A 26,913-nucleotide genomic window follows, 5' to 3' on the forward strand; every position below is an offset into this window, starting at 1 on the left:
GTGACGGGTGCTGGGTCACATGACAGGGGCGCGGGCCGGGGACGCTGCTGCTCCGGGCGGGAGTCGGACGTAGAGGGGAAGTGACCATGGTGAGCGCGGGCCGGGGGCCCGTTCCTCCCCCCTCCCCTTCCTCCGCCCTCGGCCCTGGCGCCTCGCCCGGCTCGGGGCTGTGGGGCCCGCCTGGGGTGGCCGGATTCGGCGGGCCCCGCCTGTCCTGCCGGGGCCGCCCCCCAGCCCGTCCCGCGGGGCCGCTCCCCGAGCCCGGGCCCTGCTGTGGTCGGGGCGGAGCCGGGCTCGGCCGCCTCCCCGGGCAACGCGGGGTAGGAGCTTGGCCTCTGCTTCGCTTCCCGCCGGGCCCGTGGGATGCTGTGCGGCGGGGACGGGCCCGCCTGCCCCGGCCGCAGCCTTCCACGCAAGTGACTTCGCTTCTGGTGTGTGTCGGAGCCCGGCCTGTCCCTGCCGCGGCTTTCGGCGCTTTCCCTCGAACTGTGACAGGAGCCGCGGCCCCCCCGACTGTGCGCTGTGGGGCCGCCCTGCGGAGGGGTGTAGTACGGCTATTTGGGGATGCGGGCCCTGGGTACTTTGCTGCAACTCAGTATGGTTTCTGTGTTGCTGAAGTAACAGTGTGCTCTGGTGAGAGACCCACTCTCCACATTTCTTTAAAAAAAAGCCTGCAAGGGGTCTCAGACTAAGCTATGTTAAGGAAAGCTATGAAAACTTTAAAATGCCTGTACAGGCGTTTTGGGCACAGATAGACGTGACACTCTGTCCAGTCTGGCCACAGAAAGCAGTTTATAGTCAAGAATAAACACAAGTGCACAGCTGCAGACAGCTTAAAAAATGGCCCATTGCGTGAAAATCTGACCCCTCATTGCGTGTGGGGTCAGATGAAGATGTTTCAAAACAGAGTGTTTTCTCTAACTTCTGTCTGCGCTGCCTGGTTTCAACTTCTCTCTCGAGCTGGTTGACTTATAAACTGACTTGTAAACCATTTTGGCATGAGCTAGGGTCATATCTTTATTCAAAGCTGTATCCTCCTCAGAATGAAATCCTAAACCAAGTTATAAGAGGAATACATTGAAATCAAATTATTCATAGGTTTTTTTGAGGTGCTCTGCTACTAACTGCTTACATGGTGCTGTGACTAACGTGTGAAATGCTGGGTGATCTTAAGTGATGCAGGGCTTGAATGTAACCTGTGTTTTGCTGCTTTTAGTGGTAAACATGCATAAAACTTAATAGCTCTTTTATATTAATGTTGAAAAACTGGAGGATCATTGATTGTGTGCATAGGGATTAATGTGCCCATGCTTCCTGGGGAAGCCAGTGGTGTTATAATAGTAACAAAAATCTTGTATACTAAGGATTGGGGCTTCTTGAGAAGTTATATAGGAAAGTGCATATATATTACAACCCTTTAATGTGTATTTTTTTGTTTCTTCCAATGCACAGAAAGGCTTTGACTATTCCAAAAATGAATTGAAATCTCTATTTAGAGATAACAGACTGTTTTGTGCTAGATTTAAGCTCCTTTTAGTGCTGCTTTTCAGCTCTGGACTTTTAACTGTGAACATGGGTTAGGTGAAGCTAATTTACCTTTGGTTTGTTATGGCTCTTTGAAAAGTGAATTGAAGCAGTTTGCCAAAGAGACGGGTGAAGAAGCGACTTTCAATTCACTCAGTCCTCAAAATATCTTAACACTGAAGTGGTCCTTTGTCCTTTCTCTGGCATCTTGCAGTTTTCTCTGTCTTCTGTTACCCCATGTAATCTCACCAGTGCTAGTGCAAGAACTGTCATTTTAGTGATTTCTGCTCTTTAGGACATTTTAAAGTGATTTCATCACCCCCACTCCCCTTAATTGTAGTTGTTTTGGGGTATAGTTAGTCAAATGAGGTTATTTATCTTAGGTTTATATTTACTGCCTCTAATTAAATGAAGGTCCGCATCTAGTACTGTGATTGGTGATCTGAAACTTTTGTTCTGGAGCAGTTGTGAATCATTTAGAATAGTTTCTTCTTCCAAGAACTTGGGGATTAGCGCACAGTACTGGGCCAAACTTTTCCCAATCTTGCTGAGTTTCCTTTAGATTCCCTTTTGCATAGACTACAGCCTACCTGTTTCTGTCCCTGTGAACAACATGTAATGTGACAGTGGGCATATGACCTCAAACACGCTGCACTATTGTGCATGTGCACCTTCCTTCACTCCCCCACCTAACATAAAGCAGTCTAGTATTTGTGTGTTGCTGCACTTGAGTTAACTAGCAGTGCCTCTGAACACAGTAAGTTTACAATGTAGACATGCACTGCATGTCTTGTCTCCCTGACTCTAAGGAATCTCAAAGCTTATTTTTTAGTCAAGGCTTCCTAAATATAATTTAAGAACTCTTCTTCATTTTGGTGTAAAGATATATGTTTAGGATTAGGAGGACTGAATTATTTGCAGTTGTCAGTTACGTTTGTCATTTGTTGCTGCCATATGCAATGGTGGCATTTCTTTTTAAAGTTCATAACTGGTTCTTCTTACTTTTTGTTGTAGATATTTGCCTGGACTTTTGCTTATGACTGACCTTTCTAATTATTTGCTAGCTGGGTTCTGTCTGGGTGGCCATTATGAAATTGCCTCTGAATATATTTAAAAAAAAAATCCTAGCCAAGTGATTTGGATAATCCTAAGAATTTTGTGTTTTACAGTTGCAGATTGGGGTCGGCCCTTCCATCTCTGAAGGGCACGTTGTGTAATGGGAAGATAACTTTAAACTGGGAAAAAAGTCTAAGGCCATGATCCCCATGCCCCTTCCCCTAGCTGATCTCTACCCCATGATGATTTTAATTTTTTTTTTTATTATTATTTCAGAGTTTTCTTGGTGGCTTTTTTGGTCCTGTTTGTGAAATTGATGTTATACTTAATGATGCAGAAACACGAAAAACAGCAGAAATCAAAACTGAAGATGGTAAAGTAGAAAAACATTATCTTTTCTATGATGGAGAATCTGTTTCAGGAAAGGTAACTTTTTGTTGTTGTTCTAATAATACTTGCATGTGGTATAGAACACAAATGCAAATCAGATAGTATACTTCGAGATTAGTTTGTCAGCAGGAGGTAAACTGGTCTATAAGGTAGCTTGCTTCTGTCATTGTTACCCTTATGCAGAAGTATTTATTTATTTATTTTTAGTTTGCTTGTGACTAATGTAAAATTTTGCCTTAGCCAGTAGTGGGAAAACTATGAACCTTCATTCTCATTAACAGCACAATGACATTCTCTAGCTTATTGCTTATTTTTGTTTAGCTTGAAGTGAAACCAAATCTAGTCATGTCAGTTTAACTATTTTTCTTTTAAGAAGCAGGCTTTATTGTCTGTAGAAACCTAACAGAAGGGAAAAGCAAAGAAAGCATCATTAGTGACATTCTTTTTTAGGGTCCCATTGGGCAGCTTGTCTTGCATATCTTGAGGTTATAAACTGTGTTTGAATCTTGAAGGAGTTTTCTGTAGCACATCAGAAGAGCAACCTGCATTCAGCTTAGCTAGCTGCTAGTTCAGGTGGAGGATTTTTTCTCACTGAGGGAGAAAAAGTTGAGGAACTCCAGCTTCCTTCCAGTGAGGAACCATAGGACTCTATCCTTCAGCATCATATTGGGGACTGTCTCGACTTTTACTGTGGGCTTTTCTTAACAAGGCTTTCTTTGTCTGAATAAACTGAAATTCACTGGAGAAACTGAGCCATGTGGCACATTCTTAGACTCTTTTCTAAATGGCTGTTTCACTGTCTCTTAGGCCTTACTGCTGTTAGGAAGCCCTCTTACTCTTCAGGTCTGCTTTCCATGCCATGACTCTTTTTTAAATCTAAAGTTCATATTCCCCTAGGGTTTTTACAAAGACCTGAAATTTTCTCTCAATGTGTGTCAAGCTCAGAGTTGGCCTGCTTCCTAAAAAGGGGAAAATAAATAACTATAGTATTCATAAGCCTGCTGACTTTGAGAGAAAAGGGAAGACTGTCTGCCTTGCTCAGCAGTTGCTGAGAAATGCCTGATGAGCTTTGGCTAAAGCAACTGCAGCTGGATCAAGAGTCTTAAGTTACATGAGAGGCTGGCAATCTTCTCTCTCTCCTCTTTGCCTTTTACTCTCAAGATTACAGCTTGCATAGTCTTACTGTCCCTGTCCTGAAAAATGTAACTTACCTGCCAAGGTCCAGGAATTTCTGAGGTCATCATTGCCCAATTAGGAAATACTGCATATATTTCTGATAGCTGGTGTTTCCAAGGAGTAACTTTTAGTCCCAGGAAGATGAGAGATCTTAATTTTTACTCCTAAGGAAGATCACTAGGCTTTTTATTTAAAAACAAAACACATAACCCCTTGTCTAAAACTTAATTTTCCATAACTTTTGCCTGGGTTTCTCTCAAGTTGACACCCATCACTGGCTCTCTTCCCTGCTGGTGGATCTGTTTAGTATACGCAAACAAAGTTAAATCTCAGAGCAGCATGTTTCAAGGGTTGATGTGGGTAGGAGGGGAACCTAAACTCAACTGGCCAGGGAAATCAAGTGCAAAGCTTCTGAAACCACAGGATTCGCATCTTAAAAGTGAGTATCTGTCAAAACACTGTTTTGTTTTTTAGGGGGAACATGTTTTAAAATTGAACGTTTTGTTTAAGTTCCTGACCGCTGTGCCAGATATCATGAAAGAATCTGCTGCTTCCTGTGGGTAATTCTGGAGCTGATGCTCAGAGTAGAGAGGTTTTGGGTGTGAGAGACTCATTAGCTAGTTACAGGCTGGCCCTTGTGGTTCTCCATTTGTTTAAGTTAGATCATTGAGCCCTCAAAGGTATCTGTTAGGGCAGTGTATTGGTTATGTGAAGGTTTCTGCAAGTGAGTTTAAACAGGAACTTAAAAAGTCAATAATCTTGTTCTGGGGACTTAGCAAGGAGTCAGTGTTTTTTGTTTTTTGTTTTTTTTTTCCTCATTGCTGGAGCAGTTGAGCTGCCCTGTATATGGGATGCTTATAACACGGTCCTTCATGGGTTGTTTTATTGTATAACATGATAAGCTCCTGTCTAAAACGGAAAAGAAATTGTCTTGCAGTGTGGGAGGACAGTGATCCTTAGCTTACAGTTTAATTTTTATCTTAGCCCCTTCCATCAAGTGAGCAGGTATTTCAGGTTGTGTTAATGATATTGTATTACTGAATGGTTAAATTTTATAAAGCTATGGCAGTCTGTGTTCTAATCTTGCTGTACAGCTGGGGGTGGGGGGCCTTTTTGAAGCCTTGCAGCATACACACTTGGAATTTGGGGTAGTTACAGTAGGTATAGGGGTTGCTTACACCTCTAGCAATTAAAGATTAATTGAATAAGATGGAGCTCAAAGGGATGCTGCATGGTACTAGTTTCTCCATGTGAAATAGGAAAGTGGACTACTGTTAAGCCCTTGTAGAAGAGATAAGAGGAAATATAGTGTTTCTATTATGTGGTTCACCTCCTGGCCCTGCCCATGTTACTGTGCTGTAAATTGCCTGCAGTGGGAAAGGCTGATGCAACTTGTGAATCCTTTCACAAAGGTCTTGGCTTCCTCTCCCTTTACTAGATGGGTGAGACCCAGCTAGCTTTGCAGGAGGCCATACTTGCCCTGTGGCTTTGCAAGGAGGTCAGGAAAGAGTAAAGGGGTAGTACTGTAAGTGAGCAGAGGCTGCATAATATGCATTTACCAGAAGTCTTGAAAGCTGCGGTCCCTCCTTGTCCTTCTCTCCCCCCCACCCCCCTTTTCTTTTTCCTGGAAAAAATGAAATGTAGTATGTGGCAGGATAGGAGTTGAGGCACTGTACTTCAGAGCAGGGGTTGTAAACTGGGGTATGTTAGAAGGCCTTAGGCAGGCAGGTGGGGATGGACTGGCACCATGCACTATCCTGTGCTGCCACACAGGTGCTACCCACCCGGCAAGATGGAGGGAGCAGGGGAAGCTTGCATGTGGTGGTGGGTGCTGCTGCTCCACCTGGCTGCCTGCCTCTCTCCCTCACTCACTTGCCGGAGGTACACTGCTTTATGTCTCGCTGTTGCGCGGGGTATACAATGATTCAAAAAGCCTCAAGGACACAAAACTTCAGAGCATCAACAAAACTTACATAAGTGTGCCCTTAAACCTTTTGTAGGGACTGACAGCTGTTCAGTATTGTCAGTTAAACAGTTGAATTTTAGGTTTGGGGGTGGGGTAGTTTTGGTATTTGTTTTGGGGTTTGTTATTTTTAAGTGAAATGGAACACTACCTTTCAGACTCCCATCAGTACTACTTAGTGTATGTATGCATTCATGCATGTTTATGCTAATGTGTTTTATTAGGGAAGAACTTTGTGCGAGATGCCAAAGTTGATTGGGCTCCTCTACTGTGAGGCTCAGATGCCTTGGTAGACTTCTTGGTGTTTATTGTAGGTTGGGTTTTTTATTTTTGTTTTTTGAAGGGGTGGGAAGCTGTTAAGACTTCAAATGTTTGCCAGTGAAATGAGTCTGGTACAAACAAGCTGGGGTGGGGAAGGGGAAGGAGGAAGCTGATAGGGAGTAATGGCACAGTGCAGAAGTGGTATCCTATGAGAAGTCTAGAAAATTTTGCTGCTCCTCCTGAAAACAGGTGGCAACTGCTATTTGCAGTAAGGAGAGAAGAATCTCCAAGATCCTTTCACTAAATCTGGTTGTATCGGCATTCCTTAGCATGCTTTCCACTTCTCTGTGAACCTTTCTGCTGCAGACCTCTTTTTTTTTTTCTCTTTTTTTTTTTTTTCTTGTATTTATATTCTAGACCCAAGCCTTTGAGGAAGCCATATATTAAAGTTGGATTGGGTTTACATGTTTGTAGGACTTCAGGTGGTAGTAGTGGATGAGCCCATATCTAGCTGTACTTTCATGTTGCCAAATTCAACTTCTCTTCCTAGATGTTCCCAGTAGTAAGAACTTAATCATCATTGTAATAATTTGAGTAGCAACACTGGCTTGAAGAGTTGCCAACTTATCTGCGTCAGTGCTGTTTAAAATAATGACCTTCTAGAGTTTTAAATACCTGTATAATTTGTTTTGAGCAGTTAATAAAGATAATCTTTTGGCAGCTGACCTCGTCTAACATTATTTCTTGGTACTCTAGTCTACAGGATTGTACCAAGAAGAGGGAAAAGCTGGCCAGTTAGGTGACAGTTATTTTAAATGGAAAGCTTGGCCTGCCAGGAGTAAAGTACTATGTAAATTTCTATGTACATTTCTGTTGCCATACTGGAGCATTACTAATTTGAAGATAATATTACTATCCTCTGGACAGTCTTCATATTTAATTTAAATCATGTTCTTTGAGTAGACACTATAAGGCAAGACAAGTTGCATCCTGTAGGGAACAAACTGATATAGAAAAGTCAGGATGGAGACATCTTCCTGGGCTTGACCAGATAACTGATAATTGTCAAGATGGTGTGCTGCACTACAGGTAAAGCTTGGAAAACTTGAATAAACCTTTTTTGGTCTTTGCAGGTGAACATATGCTTTAAACAGCATGGGAAGAGGCTAGAACACCAAGGAATTAGAATTGAATTTGTAGGACAAATTGGTGAGTTTTTTACAATGGAGTATAGATGTGTAGATGTGACTTAGCTTTTTAAATTCATGATTGTCAGTTGTGTTAGTCAGTCATCACAACTTCATCAGGTTAGCAAAACAAGTTCTGCAGGAAGATATGTCCTGGTTACTTTTAATATACTGTTTATGCTTTGTCAGAAATTGGAATAAAGGGGCTGCTATTCAATTCTTGCCCTTCAAAGCCTATTTTTTAAAAAGATGAGCAAGAAATAAGGGGTCTTTCCAGACTTCTCTGACTGAGAAGAAAGTGTGGCTGACACTTGATCAAACACTCTAAGTTCATTATTGCTTCACTGGGACTTTTACAGTCGTCATTTACACCAGGGCTGCCCAATCCAGCTGTGGGTTCAGGCAGTGGAAGCTAAAGGGAGGGGGAACCTGGAGGTTGGCAGCAGTTGCTGAAGCAGTTGCAGGAGCATCATTTGGATTGAGGGCCACATGTTAACTTCTTGAAGCTGCATGTGGCTTGTGGTGGCTCTGATTTGTAGACTCAAATTTAAGACCTGGAAAACGGGTATGTTTTTATACCACCAGTGGCACTAGTTTGGAGAAAGAGGTCCATGAATTACTGTATCCTGCTTATTCCTTATCTGGCCTCTATTTAAAGCACTAAAACAAAATGCTAAGCTAGTGGTTCTCAACCACTTTAGATTCAAGGCAGCCCTCTATAATTCTTGTGAATTGAGTGGCACGCCTTTTAAAGAAAAAAAACAACTTACTACAGTGCTTACCTCCTTGCAGGGGGAGTGGGGGGTGGGGCAGGGGAATGGCCAGGTGAGGACTGAGCCTGTACTTTGCTGCTTATGTCCTTGCACCTGGTTTATCTTGTTTCACCTTTCAGAGAATGTTGCATTACCCCTGGTCGAGAATTGCTGTGCTAAGCATTTGCCTACCAGGTAGGTATAGAGAACCTTTAGTCTTTGGTTGCTTCTTTAGAAGGCTGCAGGTTATAGGAAAGAATGGGTAATATGGCCTACAGTTCAATATTTCTGGAAATACTTCTGCGGCATTTTTAGCTCTCTAATGTATAGTTACATACTGTTCCCTAATGTAAGTGTCCAAAAGCCTCTAGAAATGATGATCCTATAATGTTTCTTGGTAATACAGCATTAGGAAAGCAGATGTCTGTCCTTCCCATCCCCCTCCACCTTCAGATTTAGATACTTGAGTTAAGTGCTGTGAAGAATCATCACGTGTTCAGGTTCAGATAATTTTTAGTAAGCAAAAGTATATACCATTTGTCTTTGGAGTTTAATATATTTTTTCTTCCTTTCTGAAATGTCAAAAACCAGTTTTTATTGTATTCCATGCAGAATACAAATCATGAAAAACAAGAAAAAAACCTAAATTCTGATTGGTCACTTGTAATTAGTTATCATTACTAGTCCCTTTGCAGTGACTAATTAACTAGATTTTTCTGTAAGTAACTAAAATGAAATAGCTGTCAGAATAAGCAAGTAAAATTATATTTTGCAAAGTCACTTTTATTAGGTTCACTTTGTAATATACAAGGAAAAGTAACTTGTAATGGATTTATCTCCTGTGTTGCTAATACATTTTAATTTCAGCAAAATCAGCTTAAAGTTGTGGGATCTTCTTGAAAGGGGAAACGTGTTTAGCCTAATGAATTTACTGTAAATTCTCTGGCTAAAAACCTGAATTGAGCATAATAAAATACTTTGATTGCTGTTAATAGATAGTGGGTAATAACTATTTACATTTCCACTTCCTAGACAACAGCTTTAAGTTTTCATCTCTTTAAACTTTTTAAAAAAATGTATATCGAGAGAGCCATCAGCTTAAATCTAACAACAAAATGAAATGGAAGGTGCCGTATTCAATTGTGGTGAAAATGGAGGTCTGCTTGAACTGAAATAAATGGTTAATAGAACTTATCAGTGATCTACCTTTAGACTGGTTTTTCTCTTGCTGACTTATGAGATTAGTTGGTAGTCATGGTCCTGTTCTAAATGGGGAGGTTTTTAAACTTTAAGTGGTATTTGCTTGTTTATTTATAAAATATACCTTCCTTTGACCTTTTTCTTGCTTCTACACTTCAGAACTCTTCAATGACAAGAGCAATACACATGAATTTGTAAACCTAGTGAAAGAATTGGCCTTACCTGGAGAACTGACACAGAGCAGAAGTTATGACTTTGAGTTTATGCAAGTTGAGAAGCCATATGAATCCTACATTGGTGCCAATGTCAGATTGAGGTATGAACATGCGCTTAAAAATAAATAAATAAAGCCCCTAACACAACAAAACAGCAGATTTTAAACCTGATAGTACAGCTGTTAAGATATGAAAGGTCAGTGTGGCCTGGTGTTCTGTTGAAAACTTCAGTGTGCCCTAACTATGTGCAGTCTTGGCTCTCTTGAAGTATCTGTTGGGGAGGTGGGGAATCATTAATGCTGATTCTAGTTTGTAGTACTGGTAAATCCTTTTTGGCAGATAACTCAGTGGTAAGGGACTTGTAATCTTCAGGGATTTCCTAAAAAGTTAGTGTTCTTCTGAATTGGACTTCTTCAAGGTGGGGTGTATATATAAAATAGTTTCAGTACGTATTCAACAAAATGTAGTTTTGTCAAGTATATACATGCTGTTGAATTTTAAAATATTGGCATTATGTTAAAAGTAAAATTTATTGTTTGTACATGCTGGCGGTGGGGAGAAAAAGGAGGGATGCTGATCCTGACTTGCAGGAAGGGGTTGGGATTATATTGTTTTCAATTAATGAACTTCCGTTTGCTTACTGGCGATGGCAGGATCACATGGAGGGTAAACCAAGGATCATTCTTTACTGGATTTGTTTGTAGAAAGGCTTTCCACAAGAAGTAGCATTTTTTTTTTTGGCTCTTTTTCTGTTTTCAGTTCCATTCATACAAACTGGTCATCTCTGAAGGGTTGACCTCTTTTTTTTCTCTGTTTGGTAAAGAGGCTATAGGTCCAATTTTAATAGGAAGTTGGCTTATAAAGATTTTTTTTCTTTTGCTCAATACATTGTTTGAATTTGTTTTCTGTTCTTATGCTTGTTAAGAAAATAGCACTTACTGGCACACTGCTTATATTGATCTGAACACCAAAGTTAAGACTTGGTGTCTGTGGAGACATCTTATAGAGAAGAATATAAGGAGACCTTTGTTTTATACTGTTCAGAATAATTCTGGATGTAGATTTAAAATTTCTAGAAAAAATTAGTCACAGGCAAGGATATTTTGGGGATTTTTTTTTTATATACCAGCTGCATAATTGGCAGAAATCTTAGATAAGTGTTTGAGCACAAGATATGCTTCCTTGGGTCTGGGAAAGAAGCAAATGCAGTTTGAGCTAAGTATCTGATAGACCCTGTGTAAAATGCCCTATGTCAATAAAAACAGTCTGCTTAAAGAAGTGGAGCAGCACAGTAGAATGGTAGTGAAGGGACATAAAAGGAAAATGCAATAGAAAGGATAACCTGACTGGTGGAAGAGCAAGACTCTTCAAGAGGGAAGTGGGTCATTATCATGTGTGAAGTACAGTGAGATTAGCAGTGATTGCAGGTGGATTGTAATGGATCAGAGTCAGTATCTTAGTCTTGTTTTTAGAGTCCAGTAAACTTTTATGAATTTTTATCTCAAGTTTGTCTTCTGAAGATATTTTGTACACATCCCCTGTGCACAAGGATTGAGGTCAGAAATGAAGTGCTCTCCCATTTTTGTGTGTGTGTGATCCTTTTTCTGTGTTCATTCTGGTGCACAGGCTAGGTTTTTGTTTTTGTTTTTTTGGTCTGGTTTCACCCACATAGTTTCTCTGAGGGCACTTAGTGCTCTGGATGAGTTTATACCACATTCTGGAGTAGATGTATGTGAGGATCCCTTCATTTACATAGTTTTGTTGAGAGAGGAGCAGCATTAAATATGGATGCAGTAGAGCTGAATTGCTAGGTTTTGCATGTATTAAATCAGAGTTGGGTCTCATTAGGTGCCTGTTGCTCAGTGGCGAGCATGCTTCTGATGATGAGTTTGGCAAGATTAAGGGGGTTATCTGAAATCTGGTGGGGGAAGGGTTGGACTCCAGAAATTTTTTCTCAAGGTCTGGTCCTTTTCAAATATAGACTGTAATTGTTTGATCCTTCTTACTGATTCAAGTGTGGGATGGTTACAACCAGTGTTGTCTGGTCAGTTGTTTGGGTTTTTGTTTGTTTTTATAATATTGTTGGGTATTTGGCTGACTCAAAGATATGGGCATTCTTGCCGGGTAAAGGCAGCTTTCAGGTTGGCTGGGTGGGCATTGCAAGTATTCTCACAGCAGATGGAATGGTATCTGGGGACCTAACTGTTCCAGCTTTTTTTGGTGCGTTTGGGATGATTGCTACTTTTGTGGATGGAAGTATGGTGGTCTGTGGGCTTTTGTGTATAGTATAGTTTACTGGGTGCCATCCTGTCCTATGGATTGTGCTATCTAGAAAATTGCTGTTTGTGGGTGCGTCCACACGAGCATGCATGTGTCTGTTGCCCCGCCTCAAAACGGTTTGAGGCGGGGCAACAGGTATGTGCATGAACAAAAAAATGTTCCTTGCCCTGCAAACTTTTAGTGTGAGGAGAAAATTTGACTCCTGGATATGCAGGGGTCTAAAAAAAGCGAAGTATAAAAAAAGTGGGGCAGGGCATGGTCCCTGACCCAGTTGGGGGGGGGAGGGGGACTGAATCCCCTGTTGGGGGCCGTAGCCCTTGTATGGGGCCATCGGCCTGTGGGAAGGCTGCAAAATACGTATTCTTGAATTCGTGAAACCTGTATTTAGAGTTCACTTTATTATTATAAGAGACTTACTTTAACACTGTAGGTATATCAATAAAACGTTGTCCAACTGATCGCTGTCTCTGTCTCTCTTTATAGTGGTCTTTTGTTTTACTTGTGGAGGAACATGGATTTGTGGGTATTTTAGAGAGTGACTTTGGGATTTTTTTTTATCAGGGATTTTTCAATTTTCCAATAGGAAACACCAGAATTCCTGCTAGGTAGGCTGGTGGTAGGACCCTTCTTGCTCAGAGCTGGCACCTTGGTCCAGCCAAATGGGGCCAGGAGGACATGCTTTGACAGTTCAGAGCAGGCCACCACACCCAGAACATCTTCTGGGTGATAGCTGCCCAGATGGCCGGGCATGGGGTGCAAATGGCAGTAGTGGCGCACAGAACCCAGCCCGGCAACCGCAGTCCACTGGCAGCTGGCCCAGAGGGGCAGAAGCCTCTACTGGCTCTGCAGTCCCCATCTGAGTCTGGCAGGTGCACAGCAGGTCACAGCCAGGCAGCAGCCCCCATGGCCAGACTGCTGCAGGGAACTTTCAGGGCTGCTTCAGCAGTCCAGCTGGCACGAAGGGGTAGTGTCCCCAGGTACCACTTGGCTAGGCCCCAGAAGCTCCTGAGAGCTAGTAGCCCTGAGCTACTTGCCAGGGTGGCTTTTTATACTGCTGGGGACAGCACAGGTGCTGGTCCCAGGCTCTAGCTCCCTCTGGCTGAAGATCTGGGAGGAATCAGGCAGGGTTATTTTGCCCCAAGTGGCACAATTTGCTCCACAACAAAGTGCCTGTCCGAGCACATGCGCTGAGGCAAAAAGCCCCAGCTCAAATTTGCACTGCTTCTATTTGAGGTGCTGCAAGCGCACATACAGTACAGTAGTTGGTGAACGCACCCTGTGAGAGTACTCTAGTGAAACTTTGATTAAAGGCTGGTAGCTGAACCTGTGTGGAAGTCTATAAGCAAGTCCAGGTGTTCTGCCCCAAGTCATGAAAATAACATAGCTGTGGTGTGAGTTTTTTCTAAAATTTCTATTTCCCATTGTTGAAAGTGAAGTTGTAGGTGAGGATGAAGTGGCTGATTTTGTGTAATTGTATGCTTGACTTCATAGATGCAAATTTGAGTATAGTTTGTGTTCTTGTCGGCATTTCAGGAAAGCAGTTGTGCCTTCCTGGTATGGGGTGGTTGGAGATTTGGAGATATCCATGGTTGGTAGTACGGCCTTCTTGAGGAGAGGTGGTTTATGTTCCAGATCTTTTGATGAAGTCTGTCTCGCATAAAAAGTGGCTCTGAGTGATTAAGCTTTCAGGATTTCTATAGATCCTTGATTAGTTTTTCAGTAAGGGTACTGCAGATGGATATGATATGTGCCAGGATTTGGAAGCATATAAAATGTTTCTGGGATGGGAGAGTGGGGGAGATGAGTATGAACAAGGTGTGTGTCTTTTGTTTTTTTCTTTTTGTTAGTTTGTGTTGTTACCCCCCTCTCCCCCCCAGCTAGTATGGAAACTATTTGGATAATGTCTTTATAAGGTGCAAATACAGGTACTGGTATGAGATCCTCCATAAGTTCTTTACAGTAGTTGGTGTCCAAGTTACTTGTGGTTCCATCTACTGGGAGTTGTCAGTTGGTGGTGTATGTATTTTTTGTTTGTTTTCAGTCTGACCTGTGGTGGGACTGTGGTCCCAAGTAGTTCTGTCCTGGTTGTGGACGTATTCTTTTAGGCAAAGTTTTGCAGTAGGGTTCTCCACATCTTAGTATTTTGTTAAGTTGTTTCTCTGGGCAGACTTTTTGGAGAGCGAGGAAAGAGGCATTGTGGTAGGTTAATGATGATGGTGGTCCAGATAGTACTTTCTTGATTTTCTCCTTTGTTGTTGGTATGCTGTGTGAGGTGGTTCTTGTAAGGAGGAAGGAGTGAAATCACAACATTGGATAGATGTCAGTCAGGCTTTTGGGTAGGTTTGGGCCTGCTGCATAGTAACAAAGTATGTCTCTGGGTTGTGTCTTTTAGGTCAGTATCATAGGTAAGTATGTCCTGTTTCACTTAATCCCTTTTGGAGTAGGTGAGGTGAAGATGATGACGTCTAATTTTTTATGAGGTTCTCTTGTATAGTTGTTGCATATTTGGAGCTGTTTTAGTTGAAGAGTTACAGATGGTAAGTCCCCTGGGGAGGCTGATCTGTTACCTGCAAAAGTTTAGGAGGAAGGTGTAGCCTGGTTGCCTTTTTATTTGTATGTTTGATTGGGGTTTTTTTTTTGTTTTGTTTCCCCCTTCAAGTAGTGAATTTTCCTCTGCAGATATCAAAGTTTTGATATTTTCCATGTAGTGGTACTGTTGCAGTGATGTAGCTGTGAAAGTCCAGGAAATAGAATCAGAGAAAATTTAAGGTTGGAAGGGACCTTGGGAGATAAGCTAGTCCAACCCCCTGCTCACCTTGGGACAGTCCCCAACTAGATTATTCCAGTCAGGGTTTTGTCTAGCCAGAGCTTAAAAACCTTCAAGGCTGGAGATTTCACCACCCTTCTATTGAGAGAGTTTCCTCATATCCAACCTAAAGTTCCCTTGCTGCAACTTGAGACCATTGCTCCTTGTTCTGTCATCTGCCACCATGGAGAACTGTCTGATTCTGTCTTCTTTGGAACCACCCCTTAGGCAGTTGAAATCTGCTATCAAATCCCCCTTCAGTCTTTTCTTCTGCAGACCAAATAAGCCCAGTTCCCTTGGTCTTTTCTCAGAAGTCATGTGCCCTAGCTCCTGAACCATTTTTGTTGCCCTCTGCCAGACTTGCCCAACTTGTCCACATCTCTTTGGGGGGGGTGGGGACAAAACTGGACACAGTACTCCAGATGTAGCCTTACCAGTGCTGAATAGAGGGGAATTGATCACTTCCCTCAATCTGTTGGCAACACTCCTAATAATGCAGCCCAGTATGCTGTTAGCCTTCTTGGCAACAAGGGCATGCACTGACTTGTGTCCAGATTACTGATATGACAGCCTAGGAGAGAGACTAGGATATCTTTGGGGGAGATCTATAAAGCAACACTTGTAGCCTTGCCAAATAGTGTTTGAAATTCTATAGATTGGGTTTAATAAGGAATTGAGGTTTAATTACTAAAAGTAAAATCATCTGCTTATAAACTTATTTTTAATTTATGTGGCTACCTTGGTCACTTCAGCCATAAATAATACATTTTGCATAACTGAGTTTCTACTAACTGTACTTTTTAGGTACTTTCTTAAAGTGACAATAGTAAGAAGACTGTCAGACTTGGTAAAAGAGTATGACCTTATTGTTCACCAACTTGCTACATATCCAGATGTTAACAACTCTATTAAAATGGAAGTAGGCATTGAAGACTGCCTGCATATAGAATTTGAATACAACAAGTCAAAGTAAGTACAGTTCTAAAAAGCACAAGTAGAAATGCTGAAACTGCAGTTGAGATGAGGAAAGTATGATGTAAATTAAGTCCGTAACATCTGATTACAGTGTTAGTTATGTATTCTGAGATATTTAAAAATTACTTAAATACAGGTGCAAGATAAAGGCAAATATTACGTTTCTGCAGTAGTTGCTAGGTGCAGTATTAGGGTGCTAATGTCCATTCTCTTGAAAACTTGCTAGTAGTTTTGACTTGGCTTCTGAAATTGTACTATCTGCTTAGATGACTGCAGTGCATTCTCAGCTGGAACTATAGTCATGGGAACATTCTAGCCCAGTGTTTCCCAACCAGTGTGCTGTCATAAATGAACAGGTGGGCTGCACAGTTTTGCCATGGCAATGAGCTACAATAGGTATGAGGATGGGGAATGCCTTAACAGGTGTGCTGTGGGAAATTTGGATTAATGTAAGCATGTCTGAGGCTGGAAAAGGTTGAGAAACACTGTTCTAGCCTCATATGGGTAGCTCATAAATTAGCTTAGCAGAAAAATCAAACCTTCCTGTTTCAGAAATAAGCTATTTAAGCAGATGCATTATTTTAAGTTTTTGAGCATGTAAAATTGGCATTTGGTGAGCCTTTAACTTAATGTTTTCCTTGTTCTCTCTAAAGGTATCACTTAAAGGATGTGATTGTTGGAAAAATTTATTTCCTCTTAGTCAGGATAAAAATTCAGCACATGGAATTGCAGCTGATTAAGAAAGAAATCACTGGAATTGGTAAGATGAGTAAAAGTAAAGTGAACTAGTAACTTGTAGCATGTTAGTGTCCAGGGGTGGCTATGACACCCCCGGTGGCTCCGCAGCCATGCCCTGTTCCCACCCCTTAGGGCAGGGGTGGGCAAAACATGGCCCGTGGTCTGCATCTGGTCTGCGAAGCCATTCTGTCTGGCCCACAGAGCCGCTAAAAAATTTAGAAAATTGAATATTTATCTGTCTTTGGTTCCTGTTTAAAAAAAAAAAAAAAAAAAATCCAGAGGAAGCCGAGCAAGCTCCTGGAACAGCAGGGCCTGTCTGGCCCTCCCCAGCCAGAAGTCCCAGGAGGGCCTTCTGGCCTGGGACCATGTGACTGCACTGTGCTGGAAACTCAGGTAAGGGGGTGGGGAAAGGGAAGGGGAGGACTGTGGGCAGGGAAGGAGCCAGGGAAAAGCTGCCCCTTGCCCACCCTGTGGCTGGTGCTCCCTGCTGCAGTTGCTAGCAGCCTGCGTGGGGCTGTCCTGAGCAGGCACAGGCAGCCCCACGTGAGTTGTGAGTAGCTGCAGCACAGGGCACTGGCTACAGGGTGGGCAAGGGGCTGCTTTTCACTGTGCTCAGCACCAGCTTGTAACCCACCCCCACTGCCAGCCTGGGTCCCATGCCAGCTCTGGGCTCACCCGTTAGGGGCTTTGCTGTGGTGGCAGCAGCTGCGGCCCCACTTGCCGCACTGGGCAGTGTTTGCTCCTGCTGCCTGCCCAGAGCTCATGTACTGGGCAGCCTAGAGGTGGCAGTGGCAAACGCTGCCTGGCGCAGCAAGTGGGGGGGCCGCAGCTGCTGCTGCCATGCATAGCCCTGATGGGCAAGCCCGGACCTCGCGGCTGGCAGCGGGGGTGGGTTACAAGCTGGTGCTGAGCACAGTGAAAAGCGGCCCCTCGTCCGTCCCGTGGCCAGTGCCCTGTGCTGCAGCTGCTTGCAGCCTGCATGGGGCTTCCTGTGCCTGCTCAAGACACCTCTGTGGGCTGCGAACAGGGAGCACTGGCCACAGGGCAGGTGAGGGGCCACCTTTCCCCTGCGCTCAGCACCAGCTCCTTCCCTGCCAGAGAGCAGGAGGCCAGGGCTGCGCACTGCCCCCCCTGCCTGTATCACAGGGCTGGGGGGCAATGGGAGCGAGTGGGTGCACGGGGCCCACACCAGTGTCCTGGGGCTAGCACTGGCAGGGCCCAGAGCAGGGTAGCAGGAGTACAGGGTCCCAGCTGGCAGGGGCTCTTTGGAGTTGGGCCAGCTCCCCCCTCTCCCTGCTGGTGCAGCCCAACCTGGCTCCACAGACCCCTGTCAGCCTGTGCCCTGCTCTGGGCCCTGCTGGTGCTGGCCTTGGGACATTGGTCCCAAGATGGTGAACAGAGGGTGGGGCACCTGTCACGTGGTGGGGCTATCCATGTGGCCCTCAACAGCTTGCCAAAACTGGGTAAGTGGTCCTTCTCCTGAAATAATTGCCCACCCCTGCCTTAGCACCTCTCCTGCTGTGCCTGGTATTATGATAAATAGGGAGGCTGCCCAAGGACCTTTGCATAGCCCCAGTCTGACTGAACTCCTTCACTAGGGTTTCCTGGCACCCTACTGGTCCTTTATAGTCTCAGGCCCCTCACTAGGCTGCTCAAGTTATAGCAGGGCACCCAAATCCATAAGGGCTAATTGGGTGGCTCCAAATCCCCCCCTACAACATGCCTCATGCCTTGCAGGTGGTACTGTAATGTTGTTTCCTCTGTTGGGGCCTCTACCTCCTCAGCCTCTGCCCCTTGAATCTTGCTAGGCCTTCTAGGCGGCCCACTGTATCGGACCCAGCTCTGATGCGCTAACTCTTGCTTGTTGTTTCTAGTCATTAGGCCCTTGGCCCCCATCTCCTGTGCCCCTACCCCTCATGTGACTGTTTTACTCTCTAGTGCCAAGCCCCGGGCCCCTGGCTGCTGTGACTGCTGCCTTGCATTATGGCCACTCTGGGCTCAGTACTCACTAGAGCAGCAGTTCCCAATCTATGGTATGTGTACCATCAGAGGTATGCAGATGACCTGTCAGTGGTATGCAATTACAGACTTAATTATAATTACCTTATATTACAAAATTTTGCTGGTTGTACTTAAGGTTGTATCATTTTAAGTTGGTGGTATGTAATCTGTCAGTTTGGGAACAGCTGTACTAGAGCCTTGAGCCTGCTTCTGGCAGGGCTCAAGGCTATTGGGTGCCCCACGGGCACTAATGGGACTTCCATAACTGCTCCTTAGAATCCCAACCCAAACGGCTGGTATAAATAGTAATGTAAATATAAACCCCCAGGCTATAATATAAATCGCAACAGTGAAAGCAGTGCTCTGCCCCTTTAAAAGGACAAACCTTCTTTTACCCTTGGGCTGGCATACCTCTGAGCCTAGCTCCTTGTGAGCTCCCTGAGCCTCAGTGTTCCTGCTGGCAGCAAACAATCAGATCAGTGTCCCTAGTGCTGCTAGGAGTTTCTAACCATGCAGCTAGCAGGGCTGGATTGGCTTGCCAGCCCAAGCCTCAGGCCTATGTACCCCCAGGCCTCTGCCTCCTTCCAGTCAGGTGACTGCCTGGGCTGGCTATAGGTGCCTGCTAATTCTCATTTGCCTGTTGCCCTGCCTAGCCTGCAGAGCTCCCTGGCTAGGTTGCTGCTTCTCCTAAAGTATCAGAGTCCCGCAGGCTCTGTTACACTTGTATGTCAGCATTGTTGTTGATACAGACCTACTAGATAGGCAAACTCAAGTTCTGGTTTTGGTTCTGCAAAAATATTCTTTATGCTCCTGTTTCTGTAGGGTTCAGAGTGAGATTAACTGTGTACTAAGTCTAGTTACTTTTACAATAGTGTATATCTTCCACTTTATAGATTAGTCTACAGTTTGTTCTGAGGATGTGTAGATTTATCTCAGATACTGTCTTTTTAAATTTAAGTCCCTAACAGAACTCTGTAACAAACATTAAGTATACCCATGAATGTTTAATTGTTGCTTTTTTTTTTCTTCTTTTTTTTTTTTTAATTTTCTAGTTGAAATAGGCAGGTTGTTATAAGATTGAGGCCTGTAGGTAATGTCTTTTGAATACCAGACAATGATGAATAGTAGAGGTGTACTGTATAATACAATGGTCTAATATCAGATCAGTACTGATATAAAGAAAATTGGCTGTATTGGAAATCAGCCCAATGCAGCCAGTAATTTGGCTGATAAATGCTTGTGTGTGCATGCAGCTGCAGCAAAGCATTCAGGCAGTGAGGGCCAGAGCTCAGCAGTGTGTGGAGACCTGCATGCAGCTGGTAAGTCTGATGTGGTGGAAGGGGAGGGGGCAGGGAAGGGGCATGGGGGTGCAGATCAACACCCTCTGGTGAGCAAGGGGGCAGGGGCTTCTCAGCCAAGGCAGGGCAAAGGATGGAGCTGTGGCTCATTTGGGGGGGAGCGGCGCAGCATGTGCCTCTGGATCTGGGTGGGGGGGCAGGCTGCAGCTGTGGGCTGGAGCCAGGGCTGGGTTGGGCTTGGGGCAGGGGCTACAGAGGGGGCTGCAGCCACCCCAAACTTCTCCTTAGCCCTGCTCCTGGCGCTGCTACTGCCACGCACATGGCGCAGCCCTGGCTCTTCCTGGCACATGGGTGGAAGCGGAGAGTTGATCCAGGGCTGTGCTGGGTGTGTAGTGATGGCAGCGCTGTGAGTGGAGCTATGGCGAAATTTGGGGTGGCTGTAGCTCCTGCCGAGAACAGCCCTGTCTCCAGCCCACAGCTGCAGACTTCCTTCCCTGCCCGACACAGATCTGGGGGCATAATTTCTCCCCCCTCCCAACCCCCCTGGTGCTCTCTTGGGGTGCAAGCAGCAGTGGGATCTGCCCCCTTCCCCCTTGACAAGCCCTGGCTCTGTCCCTGCCCTGGCTGGGCAGCACCTGCCCCTGTCCCCTTCCTCACTGCAGGGGGGCCTTGGTCTGCACACCCCTTCCCTCCCTCCTCCCCTTCCACCACACCAGACTTACTGGCTGCACGCAGCTGTATTGGAAATCAGATTGGTATCAGCTGATATGCCTCCTTAAAAATTGGCTATTGGTATTGGCCCCCAAAACCTCTATTGGTGCACCCCTAACGAATAGCCAGGGTAAACATTTTGAAAGTCAGTTGGCACTTCATCTAAAGTAACCACAGGATCCTAAATTACATAGTTTTGTTTTTTTTTAGAAGCTTTACCCTTTGTTTACTACTTCATCCTTCCATTAAAGTAGATGTACACAACTACCTTTCTTCAAAAGCACTTGCCATGTGTGGTAGCTTATCTGCTTTTAAAAAAGCCTGGAAGAGCTATTTAAAAGACCTAAATTTAAAATATTCAGCAAAATGGGAAAGGTCAAACTTGAGGACAGCTTGGAGTTCAGGTATGTTTGTCAGGTTTCACTCATTTAAAGAGGTACGGACGCTGCTGCTTTTAACTGACATCCTGTCTTCAGATATCTGCAATTTAAATGGGTGTTTACAAAAGTGAAAGGAACTGTTTTGTAATGTCAGGATTTTTAAAGGCCTTAGTCACTATATGTACTTCCACGATGGACTGCACAAGTCTGTAATATGTAAAGTAAACAACTAGTTTCTGAAACTTGGCTGCTTTAATGGTATGAAGAGGAAAACAGGGTAAAAGTTTTTTGGTGGTTTTTTTGTTTACTTTGCACATTCTGAAGGCCCTACCCTACCTTGCTGAGCTACTGGTGGTAGACTGGACTTTTGTTACAGAGATACTCTTGCTGTTCTTTTGAAGGATTACTCTTCTCTAATTATCTTAGAAAATTGCCTTCAAGTTGGTAAAATGAATTCTAAAGAGGTGGCTGAATTATTGCAAAGCATAACTAGTCTTACCCTTTGAGGATCAGAAACCCTCTTGGATGCGGTGTGGTGAATTAAATTAAGGAATGAAATGGTTTTCCTTTGTCAGAAGACAAAGATGAACAGAATTGTGTCACTTGATTGTGAAATACTGTTGAGTTGGGATTGCCATGATAGGACTCTTGTTTTTAAGGCCTACATTTGGGGGAGGGAGGCAGCTATTAAGTAAACATTCACATTTAAATTATCAAATGAATACAAGGTACACTTTATTTAATCAGGACCCAGTACCACAACAGAGACTGAAACCATTGCGAAGTATGAAATCATGGATGGTGCACCCGTTAAAGGTAAATATTTATGTTTGGAGTGGAGATGATCATAGTATCTAAAATGCATTTGTATCTAAAGATGAGTTTGCTTTTGTATGGACAGAGTTGGTTATCTTGGAAAACTAAATTTCAGATTGGGTTATAGAAGTGATGCATTGTGTAACGGAATATCCAGAACTGGTAGTGGAGTAGTTGTGGTGATCTACAGATTGGGGCTTCATTAATTTCCTGGGATCAGAAATTCATTCCTCTTCTAACCCCAGCAAAATCTGTATCTGTGGATGCTTAGATTTTGGGTTCTCATTCAAACTTATCTCTACTACACTCAACTACCTATCTAGGTAGTTAAGAATTTCACCTTCTCTTACCTGGTTGTATTGCTTCTGTTTTTAAAGTTCTGACACAGTATTTCCATCTCTCTTCTTCATATCTGCCCTTTGGAAGCAGACTTTTTCACTAGGCTTCTAAGCAATTGTCAGAGCATAAGCTTACAACTAAGTGCTCTAAGGCAGGGGTAGCCAACCCATGGCACACGTTCAGCAAATAGCACAAACAGCCTGTGTCTGAGATGCATGGCAGAATGGGGAGAAAGCAGGGAGAACAGCAGTCGGTAGGGGAGGGAGCACAGCAATGCAACAGATTCAGCAGGGGAAGGGGATTGGAGTAGCACTCAGAGAATACCAGGGCTTAATTTGTAGCACTCCTGCCAAAATGGTTAACCCCCAGCTGCTTTAAGGGATTGTGGGTAGCAGTTGAACTATAAATATTTGGTTGCCTCTAAACTACGTGGGAAATATTTCTTTAGGTCTGGTATAAACGGGAAATTTTTATACTAAGCTAGCTAAAGTTGTGTTTGTTTACTCATTGGGTTTTTTGAAGAACTTATTCTAGCTGAATTGGATCAACACTGTTAAATAGGCTAACATAAGTCTGCTTAAACTCCTGTGCTGGAAACCCTCACCTTGGCTTAAAACTAGTCATAAATGTGTCCCTGCAGGAGTAGTCTTTAGTACAAATTTGTGTGAACAAGTCCTTGGAAAATTTATCCTTTCTGGGATATGGCAGCAAGCACCTTGAGAGCTGGAGATCACAAAGACTTGGTGCATCCAATCAGTGAAGCAGATCTGGTGCAATTCTGATTTTTGAAAAAGGATGTGCATTACTTCAGATACAAATTTGCTTCTAGAGAAGAGATTGGGGAAGACAGGCTAGGACTAGAGGGAGAGAAGGGATCAGGAATTAAATCTGAGAACTAATAGAAGACAGGAAAACAGTAGATAAATCAGGAGGGGAGGATTAGGTAGCTTTTTTAGGGAGCGCCTCTCAGCGGTAGATTAAGCCATCCTTTCTGATAGGGATATTTAGAGGCAGTGTTGCAAAAATTTCAGCTGAAACTTGCATCCATGACACACATTCATGTGTTTAAGACATGGCTAAAGAACACTAACTGATCAGTGATGAATTACGCTGCTGACCATGAGCTAGCAGCAGCAGTTTTTCAAATAGTTTTATAAGGCTCAGACTTTTTCTGTGCCTTCTTTTGATAGATACCATTGACTAAAGAGCTCTTAAAAACTACTACTCAGCCTATAGCAGTGGTTCTTCTTGCAGATGACCTTTTGCCTTTAGAATCTGTAGAGTGTATTTGGGTAATTGCTAGGTTCCCCACAACTGAGTTGTATAGTCTGCGAACTATAGTCACATAATTAGTTTCATTTTGGAGGAACTTAACTTCCTTTGTTTTCCCACCCTCTCTCTTAAGGTGAATCAATTCCTATAAGACTCTTCTTGGCAGGCTATGACCCAACTCCTACAATGAGGGATGTGAACAAAAAATTTTCTGTGAGATACTTTTTGAATCTAGTGCTTGTAGATGAAGAAGACAGACGATACTTCAAACAACAGGTACAGTGCTGTGCAAACTAGAACTTTGTTGCATGGTCATTTCTAGAACTGTGTGGACAGATTTAAATGTTCCTACTTGGAAGTGTAAACAAGTTATGTCTTCATGCTTTGAATGGAAAAAGCATGTCTTTTATTTCTGGCTTTCAGCATACCTAACACTGTACAAAACACTTTACAAGAGGTGCTATAAGTAGGGACCTGGCTAAATCATGGCAGAAGTTCATGGTGCAACAGCACTTCTAATTTTGTATTTGGCTGCATACCTCCCCTCCCTGCCAGTGAGTGGCTGAGAGGCAAAAACTGTGGCATGATTTGCTTTTTGGCCACTCAGCAGATGGGGGATGAGGTGATGCAGACAGAGAAAGTGGGGGACTGGAGGAGCCAAGGTTGGGGATGACTCTGTAATCAGGAGAAGTTGCAAAATATATGAACAGTCTTGAATGTTCTGAAACTATTTTGCCTCTGTGAGTATCTCTACCTGAATTCACAGAAAAAACAGTTTGCTGTATAGTTGAGGTGAAAATGGAAAGTAATTTGGAAACACTGCATCAGTAGAGGCTTATGATTTTGTATTGTGATCGGGGGTTAATACTTTAAACAAATATGGATGCTAAATGAGTTTTTGCTTCCCTAAAATAGGAAATAATTCTGTGGAGAAAAGCACCTGAGAAACTGAGGAAACAACGAACTAACTTTCATCAGAGATTTGAATCTCCAGAATCGCAAGCATCTGCTGAGCAGCCTGAAATGTGAACTGGTGTAAGGTGAAGAACATTTGTGACACTTCAGCAGGTTAAAGATGGTGACAGCCTGTAGGAAAAGAAGGCCAAAATTCCCATTACAACTGTCTTCCTTCATCTTACAGTGCTGCATTTACCATAATACTAAAGCATTCTTCAGTTAAACATTCAAGTATGTATATACCTTCAAAATAAAAGTGCTTTCTCAAACACTGGAACTTTCTTAAGCTACTATTTTATACTGCACATTTTATTATTTGATAATGTTATGCACTTGGATATGCATAAAGCTTAAGCTAGTAACTTCCATGCATGTGGGCTGGTGTATTTAATTTTTGCTTGTCACTTACGAGGTATTGACTAAAGTGTTTTTCCCCCCTCCCATGTCACTTACTGCACGCATACCTCCAGTGTTGCTTATCTGCCTCTGTCTTAAAACTAACAGATAAGTACACTTGTTTCAATTACACTAAAAATTCAGGGTTTATGATGGACCTTTTTTGTTCAAAAAATATTTAAAGTAGTCTAGATCATATACATATTGCAAACATGATCTGTGTGGAGGCTTCTGAAATCATGCCATGGTTCTTGGAGGCTTTGAATCTCTTATCTTTAACAGGAATATTAATATACACTGTTCCCAAGAGGAGCCTTTTAGGTGTTTGATTTCATTCTAGCACATTTTTCTTAAAATTGCCATTAGCAAAGGTCATCTCACAGATTCAATGATCACTGCTAATTAGTTAATGACAGGGATGTTCTTTGTCTCCCTGTTGCTCTTTCACTCAGATGATAGATGGATGGAAGTGTTTTAAACATCCCTGTCACTTTAATCATTGAAATGGAAAAAAGAGTGGGTGCTTCCACATAGTGGAAAACTTTCCTGCTGTTAAAACAAATGCAACCTGTCTACTCTCTCCTGTTCCAAGTTGAAAGACATCTTACAGTAGGTACATGAGTAGTGCTAGGCACACCCAGAACCACTGTTGTGTGCATGCCTGCAATTGAGAGCCTGATAGCAGCGATGGGTGTACGCCAAAAAATGGCTTTCTGATATCTTTTGGTATTTGGTACATCTGGAACAGCAGCAAGTGGCAGGGCATGTTTTCATGGCAGTGCTGCTTAGCCCCATTTTTTCTTGGTGTCAGCGTGTTCAGTGTAGTGATCTCAAAGCTATAAAAAGTTGCATGCAGTGCTTACCTAGTTCTTGGATGTGTACATCAGCCTCACTTTCACTGCCTACTCCCTTGCTGTTCTGAGGGAGGAGGAAAAATAACAGACTTCCAAATAACATTTTCATTTTAGTCCTTTTAGGTCTATTATGATGTGGGGGGGGGATGAGCTGCTTTCAAGGAAAACTTATTTTTGGTTTTTGTTTTTAGTTGAGCTCCAAAAAGTTAACTTGTCAAAACAGATCACTGAATCTTTTTTTTTTGTGCATTTGAGTCTGAACAAACTGCTTGAACAAAATAGCCTCAATCTGTTCACAATTGAGCATGTAGTCTGTTATCAGACATGTGACTAGGGCACAAAATGAAGCCTGCTGTGTGGAAGACTGCGCTTGTAGTTCACTTGGCCTATAAACCAAGACTCTTTCTAAACTTCAGTGCAAGTGTCATTGGTAACCTTACTTTATGAGTAAGCAAAGTAATTGAATTACATTTCTGTAAGAACTGTTTTCCTACTTGGCACTTTGATAAAGCAGACAAAAGATTCTCTTTACTTTGTGCAAGGGAATTTCTCTTAAATGTGGATGTCTTTTGAATGAGAGCAAATTTAACTCCCTCATGTAAGTGCCTGTTCAGAAATGAAAAAGCCAAATATTTTCATGGTCACTTGCATGTTGTAATCTGGAAAATATTCCAAGAGATTTTGAAAACTGATTGTATTTAACCAGCCTCAGATTGTGCAACTGTGTATAATAACTGAGAAACATACTGAGCCGCTATTTGAATTATTAAAATAGCTGTATTCTCACTAAAACATTTTGGATTGTCTTTGTTAATGGAGATGTATAGTGTATCTACTGAAGTCTACTACTTGAAGCAGGTTTGAATACAGTTTTATGAATAAAAAACTGGGGTTTTGTTCAGGAAGACTTCATGGTATATGGCACTTTTTGAAGTACAGTAATGGTATGTTGCTAACCTTAATTTATTCTACCTCAGTAAGAATCTACTGCCTCTGACACCTGTTCGAGAACCCTTGGGAACTAAGTTAATCTTAATTTTATTTTTTAGTGTTTTCTGGCAGTCCCATCTTTGGAAGAAATCAAACTTTGCATTGTGGTTGAATCAGAATGGACAGAGCCAGCTTTTCTTTATTTAGGGCTATACTGCAATCACGGGGAGAATTCCATACAGCAAGGGGAATCACCCACTTGTCTGTTTCGAAGGATTTCTCGGAGTCTCTAAGTTTACAAGCATATTTATACTTAAGACGGAGCAAAAAAAAATACAACCTTGGACAGTAAATCACTGATCTAACACACACACAGACATACAGGCTGTTTACTTAAAGGAGAGTGAAACATTGTGCTTATAGAAATAGTTATCAG

At 42.9% G+C, this 26,913-nt stretch overlaps 1 protein-coding gene across 1 annotated transcript; it reads left to right on the forward strand.

Annotated features, from left to right (window-relative positions):
- VPS26A (VPS26, retromer complex component A) lies at positions 1–26,333 on the forward strand. The gene is made up of 9 exons (XM_019538514.1): positions 1–89; positions 2,857–3,006; positions 7,504–7,579; positions 9,669–9,825; positions 15,615–15,779; positions 16,439–16,545; positions 21,661–21,729; positions 23,474–23,616; positions 24,256–26,333. Exons 1-9 carry the CDS (start codon positions 87–89, stop codon positions 24,367–24,369), a joined length of 984 nt encoding a protein of 327 aa, XP_019394059.1. The 5' UTR covers positions 1–86; the 3' UTR covers positions 24,370–26,333.
- The last annotated feature ends 580 nt before the right edge of the window (positions 26,334–26,913 follow it).

Source organism: Crocodylus porosus, unplaced genomic scaffold (genome assembly GCF_001723895.1).
Source record: "Crocodylus porosus isolate Cpor-Errol unplaced genomic scaffold, CroPor_comp1, whole genome shotgun sequence".
NCBI classification, from domain to species: Eukaryota; Metazoa; Chordata; order Crocodylia; family Crocodylidae; genus Crocodylus; species Crocodylus porosus.